The sequence below is a fragment of the Rhinolophus sinicus genome, linkage group LG05 (assembly GCF_036562045.2).
Source record: "Rhinolophus sinicus isolate RSC01 linkage group LG05, ASM3656204v1, whole genome shotgun sequence".
Lineage (NCBI taxonomy): Eukaryota > Metazoa > Chordata > Mammalia > Chiroptera > Rhinolophidae > Rhinolophus > Rhinolophus sinicus.
Window position 1 is genome coordinate 78,335,288 of NC_133755.1, and position 8,034 is coordinate 78,343,321.

Genomic DNA, 8,034 nt, shown 5'->3' on the forward strand with positions numbered 1-8,034 from the left:
CTGTTTTGTGGCAGCTGCAGCACAAAGTCCCCTCACACTGGCATCAGGGCCACCTCCACTTTTCTCACAGGTGCTGCTCTCCCCTGACCCCCTTCTTTCTCCCACACCTGCCCTCCTGCTCACCACAGCACAGTTATAGTTCCCTCTTCAGGAAACAATGAGCCTCGACTTATGAGTCTTATTTTGTAACTAACTTGAATGTAAATTGTGTTCTACTTTATAAATTCCTGGATTTGGATTAGAGCCAGCACTAGGCAATCTATAGCTAAGACAAGGGAGAGCGAGCAGGTGCAGAGATGGTAGAAACCCAGCAGGAGCTTGTCTAACGTAAGTCACTATCTGATCCTTCCTCTCTGCTAATCCCAGAATCTGGTTCTTTAAAAACGATGCAGAAAAGATGGGAAGATGAATCCAGGAAAAGCCCTAGGAGGAGAGCATGAGCGGGGTGAGTCATAAAATTCACCTCTCATAACAAAGAGACTCTGTGTACAGGGTCCCCCAGGGCCTTCTGGGGACTGTGACAGGTAAAACTACTCCTGCTGTTGTCAGAGATGAGGGAACCCAGAGGAGAATGAGACCAGAGATCTAAACATGAAAAAATCTTGCATTACTCAATGTCATGCAACTCTTATGCTATGGAAGGCATTATCCAAAAATAAAAACAGAAGCAAAATCTACATCCCCAAAAGTTGGGGGTTAAGGATTGAACCCAGGCCTGAGCCTAGGCTGACCAGCCACATGAAGCCCTTGGTGCTCATGGTCCTGGATACAAGACAAGGCCCATGTGATGCCCTGTCCCTGTGGGGGACAGCACCTGATGGGACAGATTCTACTGAAGGGATGAGGACAAAGGGGCAGAGAAAATGACCCAGCTGAGGAGTGACCACATCAAAGCCCTCAATGCACTGAGCACCGACTGGGCTCAGGCCACGTCCACGCTCGGTCCTCACAGCCTCTCATGTCTCCATCTCTAACAGACACACAGAAAACATGCACACTCTGGAAGGTTCTCAATGCTTCCATTTATTTTATGTTTTAAATGTTAGAAATCTTCTCCCTTATTTACCCACACCCATATGAGAAAAACATTTTTTTAAATTCATATCCAGATTCTTATTTCCATAGGAAGTAAGAAGTTGCCGCTCAGTGTAACATGAAGTAAAGGCGGGGATGGAAACAGCCTCTGCTGGAACAGGACAGTGGGTCAGGGAAGAGACTCAGTCAGTGTGGGGAGGGGGCGTGGAGGGCAGGGGGCAGGCAGTCTCCCAGCTCCTCACGTGATGCGAAAAGAATGCAGACACATTCAGATGCCCTTTGCAGAAAGAGAGCTCAGAGGTTTCTGTGTCACAAAGTGGGGGCATGGACAAATCTTGCATCACTCTCATGCTATTGAAGAAAGTAATCATAAACAAATTCCCATCAGTCACATGAATATTAACATTCTCAACCGTCCAACACATGCTCAAAATGTCCCAAAGTATCCCCAGTAGCCAGTCCTGTCCCCTCTGCCCCACCCCCTCCCACTTCAGGCCCTCCAGGGTCTCATCTTTAGAAGCCGTGAGGGACACATAAGAGCCCTTGAGCAATGTCACTGCCTGGGGGAGAACAAAACAGGATGTGGTCAGAGCTCACAGCAGATGTGGCTAAAGGAGGAATTATGGGGGTGGGAGAACTCCCCCCATGGGCTCCCATCTGCATTATCCCAAGTGTCTCAGGGAACAACCCTCTACCCACACTTACTTGCAGCCTTTTCCACCTATGGGAAGAAAACATCCTGTGAAAAAACAGGGAGGAGACAGGGCAATGAGGTTCTACAGGAACCGCCTAGTATTGCCCCACAGAGAAGTTACCAGAACTGTGACTACAGACCCAGGGCAGGATCAGAAAACATGAAGAGGAAGATGTGTGGGAACTGGACCAACCACCCACCTGGAGGTCTGTCCTCAGCAGGGACCTTGTGCTTTGATCTTAAACTGCTAGGAATCAGGTCACCATCACCAAAATTATGAAGGTGAAACATGTGTATTTCATTTTAACAAGATTTACAAAAGAGCAAGTTAGCAATCAGCTCCAGAATGGCTAGGCACGTGTGCGTGGATGGTACTTCCCATTAGTGAGGCAACACACTTCTATATGGGGCTTAAAAAAAAAACCCTGTGGGAGAAGAAAACTTAGATCCCCTCACTTCCGTACCTGAGCGCTTCTTCCTCCACAGCACAGCTCCAGCTGCCACAGCTCATGACCGCAAAGAGAACCAGACCAACAATGATGCCCAAAATTGTGATGGTGGGCTGAGGAGGTGGTTCTGTAAAGGGAAGGGAAGGGGCCCAGACCTCAGACTTGAGCCCTGACCTTGCTGAAAGTGTCTATAGGGCTTCTGCTTTATCTGAGAAGAAGCTTCACCCCTCATCCCCCTCCGTACCCCATCTCAGGTTCAGGGGCTCGGGCAGCCCCTCGTGCTGCACATGGCACGTGTATCTCTGCTCCTCTCCAGAAGGCACCACCACAACTGCGCACTTCTGGAAAGGTTTCCACGAGCTCCGTGTCCTGGGTCAGGTCCTCTCCATCACGCTGCCAGGTCAGGGCAGAATCGGAAAATCCACACTTTGGGTTATCGCCATGGGCCACTGAAGCGGCGCTCATGACCATCCTGAGGAAGGACAGGACAATCAATTGGGTAGGAAGAAGCACAAAACACAGACTTCAGTATGGACTCCAGGATCTGGGATAATCTGATTCCTTGGAAAGTTCTAGAATCACGGTGAGAACCTAGAGTTGGAGGCTCCAAGAGAACAGAGACTTCTGGTCCTGACCTGGGTGGAGGATGAATGATCAGAAAAGCTGGAGTCAGGCCTCCTAAGATGTTCTCAGACTGAGAAAAAGGCCTTGAGAGAGCGTCATGGTTCACAAGGTCAAAGTGACCTCTGATGGGTCATTTCAGGGATGTCTCCCCTCCACTCTCGTAGAGACTGGATTCCTTAATTGTCCTTTTAAGGAAGGGGGGCTCTCTGTGTGAGTCACTCTAGCACAGAATAAGAAAATCTAGGAGACTCCTTCCTCTCCTGACCAGGAGTGGAGGTAGTCTTACACTCATCCCACTTTCCTCCCCTCACCGTGGGCAACCAGCCCCCGCCCGAGGTGAGATGAGGCGCTGTACCTGCGTGCAGCACTGTCTCCTTCCTGTTCTCCAGATACCTAAGGAGCCACTCACGCACTCCGTCTCCAGGTAGACCCTCCAGAAGTCCGCATAACCGGCCTCTTCCTGTTTCCTCTTGGAGATCTGAGCTGCGGTGTCCGCCGCGGTCCAGGAGCGCAGGTCCTCGTTCAGAGCGATGTAGTCGGCGCCGTCGTAGGCAAACTGCTCATAACCGCGGAGGAGGCGCCCGTTAGGCCCCACGTCGCAGCCACACGTACCCGGAAAGTTGTGAGACCCTGACCCTGTCCCGGCGGTCAGCCCCGCGGGCAGCCCCGCCCACTTGGCTCCGACCTGAGCCTCACTGCTAAATAAAACCGGGTGAAAATCCCCGCGGGATCTCCCCTGGGGAGGGGTCAGGAGGGTCCCGCAGCCTCGGGGTTAAGTTCGGACCCGGAGATTCGGGGAGACCCCGGCCGGTCCGTGGGGATGGGGGTCGTGACAGCGCCCGGGCCCCGCGTCGCTCACCGGCCTCGCTCTGGTTGTAGTAGCCGCGCAGGGTGTTCAGGCCCACTCGGGTACTCTGTGCCCAGTCCTCGGATCTGGGTGGTCCGGTCCCAGTAACCCGGCTCCACATTCTCCACCCACGACCCCTCCATCCACGCCGCCCCTGGCTCCATCCTCGGACTCGCCGCGTCGCTGTCGAACCTCTCGAACTGCATGTCGTCCACGTAGCCGACCCCGAAGAACCGGGGCTCCTCGCGGCCGGGCCGGGACCAGGTGGTGATGAAATACGTCATGGAGTGGGAGCCTGGGGACGGGGAGGGGCTGAGACGCAGGTGACCCTCCTCCCGGCGCGGGTCTCGGGTCTGAGGTCGATGGGCCGGGAAGGGGACAAAGCGGGAAGATGGGGCCCGGGAGACGGAACGCGAGCGGTAGGAAATCCGAGTGGGTGAGAGGAGGGGCCGCGAGGCCGGGCAGGGGTCCGGGGTCTGGGCTCCCAGGGAGGCGGAGACGCGCCTTCCCCAGGGTCTTGTGTCCCCACCGGGCGGTCCCCTCGCTCCTCCCCCGCAGAGACGGTCCGCTTCCGCCGGGCACTCACCGGCCCAAGTCTGGGTCCTGGCCAGGGCTCCCGAGAGCAGCAGGAGGAAGTTTCCAGGCACCATGACGCACACGCCTGGGGAGAATCCCAGTCCCGGGGGAGAATCCCAGTCCCGACGGGTTGGTGGCGACTCTATAACCGGAACCGCGCTGACACTGATTGGCTTCTCTAGAAAGCGGACACCCAGTGGGAGTGAGAACCGGTGCGGTGTCCTGAGTATCCAGGCGGCAGGACTCTACCCAGATTGTGAGAGGGAGAAGGGAAACTGAGAAAATGGGGAAACCCCAAAAACTGAGCTTCCCCGCCCCAAACACCGTCCTCGAGGCTGAGACGCTGGGAGCACCGCTTGGGGACCTGGAACTTTGCTCTGACCCCTCCTCCGGCACGGAGCGCTCTCTGTCACACTGTCTCCCTGAGTCCTGGCCCAGGGGCTGTCTGAGTCAGTGATTCTTAAACGTTTCGGTTTCAGAATATCTACACAGTCTTAGAAATCAGTGAGGACCCCAAAAATAATTTTGTTTGTGTGGGTTATATCTAGCTATGTTTACCATACTAGGAATAACAGTTTTAAAAATATGTATTTTATTTAGAATAATATTAATAACCCATGGCATTTTAACACAAATAACGTCTCTATGAAAAAATAACTATTTTCCAAAATAAACCAGGTAGTGAGAAGACTAGATCTGTTTACATTTTACATTTTTGCGAGTCTCAGTTCTTGTCTGTCTCATTAGAAGGTCATTGAATTTTCATATTTTCTTCTGCATTTAACCTGTTATTTCGGTTGCAGTATATGAAAAAAAATACAGCCTTACATATATTCAGGAGTTTTTAAGTAACCTTTCCAGATAATTGTGTATATTCATTTTTGATACTAAATTAAAACTACATAAGTGGTCATTTCTCAAATGTTGTTTGCAAACTAAAACAATATTACTAAGTATTTCCTATTCTGTTACATTAAAATCCACAGACCTGTTGCACATTGAATTGCTCTTGCATGATTTGTTTTATTTTTTAAACTTATTTATTAAAATTATTAAGGTGACATCGGTTAGTAAAATTATATAGGTTTCAAATATACATTTCTAAAATACATAATCTATATGTTGCATTGTGTGTTCACCACCCAGATTCATTCTCCTTCCATCACATGTATTTGACACCCTCTTTCCCTCTTCTACCCCCCTTACCCTCCAGTAACCACTAAACTGTTGTGTTTGTCTATGAGTTTTTTGTTTGTCTTGGTTGTTTGTTGCTTTCAGTTTTATACCCTATATGTGAGTAAAGTCATATGGTTCTTGACTTTTTCTGACTTATTTCACTTAGCATGATAATCTTAAGATCAATTCATGTAGTCACAAATGGTGGTATTTAATCTTTTCTTATGGCAGAGTAATATTCTATTGTGTATGTATACAACATCTTTATCCAATCATCTATCAAAGGACACGTTGGTTGTTTCCACCCCCAAGACTTATTTGTTTTATACCTGGAGCATTGAACCTCTTCTTCTTTTTTAAATTAAAGTTTGTTGGGGGTGAAAATGGTTAGTAAAGTTACATAGGTTTCAGGTATATAATTCTGTAATACATCATCTATATATCACATTGTGTGTTCACCACCCAGAATCAGTTCTCCTTTGATCACCATATATTTGATCCTGTTTACCCTCATCTACCATCTCCACCCCTTCTCCTTTTCCCCCCTTTTTAAAATTGTCAACTACAGTTCACATTCAATATCATTTTATATTAACCTCAGGTGTACAGCATAGTGGTTAGAAATTTATATAATTTAATAAGTGATCCCCCCTCTAGTACCCACCATATATAGTTTTTACCATATTATTGATTATATCCCCTGTACTTTACATCCCAATGACTATTTTGTAACTACAAATTGGTATTTCTTAAACCTTTCACCTTTTTCACCCTGCCCCCCAACCTCCCCATATATTACCCCAATAGATATAGTACCCATCTGACACCATACATAGTTATTACAATATTATTGACTATATTCCTTATGCTATACCCACGTTTACTGTGTAACAACCAATTTGTACTTCTTAATCCCTTCTCCACCCCCAACCTCCCTCCAGTCTGGCAACCATCAAAATGTTCTCTGTAGCTATGAGTTTGTTTCTTTTGCATTTATTTGTTTATTTTGTTCTTTAGATTCCTGTTATAAGAGAAATCATGTGACATTTATCTTTTACTGTCTCACTTATTACACTCAGTAAAATACCCTCTAGGTCCATCCATGTTGTTGCAGATGACAAGATTTTGTTCTTTTTAATGGCTGAGTAATATTCCATTGTGTGTATGTACCACCTCTTCTTTATCCATTCATCCATTCAGGGACACCCAGGTTACCTTCATATCTTGGCTTATGTAAATAATGTTGCAATGAACTTATGGATGAGCATATCCCCTTGAAGTAGCATTTTTTTTATATAAATAGGAGCACTGTCAATTAAGTTCTCAAATTTGTTGCAACAATGTTGCTAACCTTTTTTTGATATCAGAGGGATTATTCACTATGAATTTGTACCAACTGGACAATCAGTTAACCAAGTTTACTATTTGGAAGTGCTGAAAAGGCTACGTGAAAAAGTTAGATCTGATCTTTTTGCCCACAATTCATGGCTCTTGCATCACGACAATGAACCAGCTCACACTGTCCATGAGGGAGTCTTTAGCCAGTAAACAAATAGCTGTATTGGAACACCCTCCCTACTCACCTGATCTGGCCCCCAGTGACTTCTTTCTTTACTCGAGAATAAAGGAAATATTGAGAGGAAGACATTTTGATGACATTCAGGACATCAAGGGTAATACGACCACAGCTCTGATGGCCATTCCAGAGAAAGAGTTCCAAAATTGCTTTGAAAGGTGAACTAGTTGCTGCCTTCGGTGCATGGCTTCCCAAGGGGAGTACTTTGAAGGTGACCATAGTAATATTCAGCAATGAGGTATGTAGCACTTTTTCTAGGATGAGTTCGCAAACTTAACTGTCCAAACTTGTACCCAGAAGTGGGATTACTAGCTGCTTCTTTGTCTCTTGTTATAGTCTTTTCTTAAAGCCTGTTTTGTCTGGTGTAAGTATTGCTACCCCAGATTTTGTTTATTTGTTTGTTTCCATTTTCATGAAATATCTTTTCCCATCCCTTTACTTTCAGTCTGTGTGTGTCTTTCTATCCAAAGTGAGTCTCGTGTAGGCAGCATCTGTAAGTGTCTTGCATTCAGCTCCCCGTTTTTTTATTGGAGCATTTAATCCATTTACACTGAAAATAACTGTTGATAGGAATATGGTTATTGCCATTTTATTAGTCACACTTTTTATTTATTTCATTTTATTTTACTTGTTTTTTGTTGTAAGGAAGTCCCTATAAGATTCCTTCTAATACTGCTTTGGTGAAGATGAGCTCCTTTAGCTTTTTTTTTTTTTGTCTGGGAAGCTCTTTATCCGTCCTTCTATTCCAACTGATAACATTGCTGGGTAGAGTATTCTTGGTTATAGGTCCTTGCTTTTCTTTTTTTTTTTTTTTATTAAATTTATTGGGGTGACAATTGTTAGTAAAATTACGTAGATTTCAGGTGTACAATTCTGTATTACATCATCTATAAATCCCATTGTGTGTTCATCACCCAGAGTCAGTTCTCCTTCCATCACCATATATTCGATCCCCCTTACCCTCATCGCCCACCCCCCACCCCCCGCCCCCGTTACCCTCTGGCAACCACTCAACTATTGTCTGTGTCTATGAGTTTCTGTTTCTCATTTGTTTGTC

General features: G+C 46.6%; 1 protein-coding gene across 2 annotated transcripts; it reads right to left on the minus strand.

Moving 5' to 3' along the window:
* Positions 1-1,002: 1,002 nt before the first annotated feature.
* LOC141571603 (uncharacterized) lies at positions 1,003-4,897 on the minus strand. 2 transcript variants are annotated; one of them, XM_074332610.1, is made up of 6 exons: positions 3,662-4,897; positions 3,212-3,358; positions 2,423-2,650; positions 2,194-2,305; positions 1,741-1,774; positions 1,003-1,386 (listed from the first exon to the last, which is right to left on the minus strand). In XM_074332610.1, the coding sequence occupies exons 1-2, from the start codon at positions 4,297-4,299 to the stop codon at positions 3,325-3,327; spliced, it is 672 nt and encodes a 223-aa protein (XP_074188711.1). In that variant the 5' UTR covers positions 4,300-4,897; the 3' UTR covers positions 1,003-1,386; positions 1,741-1,774; positions 2,194-2,305; positions 2,423-2,650; positions 3,212-3,324. The 2 variants fall into 2 exon arrangements, with proteins under 2 accessions (XP_074188711.1, XP_074188710.1); XM_074332609.1 differs by having other exon boundaries at positions 3,158-3,358.
* Between the last annotated feature and the right edge of the window lie 3,137 nt (positions 4,898-8,034).

What these genes read in the sequence shown, in the direction of transcription:
- LOC141571603 (XM_074332610.1), bottom strand. Translation starts at nt 4,299, where the DNA reads ATGGTGCCTGGAAACTTCCTCCTGCTGCTCTCGGGAGCCCTGGCCAGG. An exon ending in CTACAACCAGAGCGAGGCCG is followed by an intron (nt 3,359 to 3,661) that starts GTGAGCGACGCG and finishes GGTTATGAGCAG; the next exon opens with TTTGCCTACGACGGCGCCGA.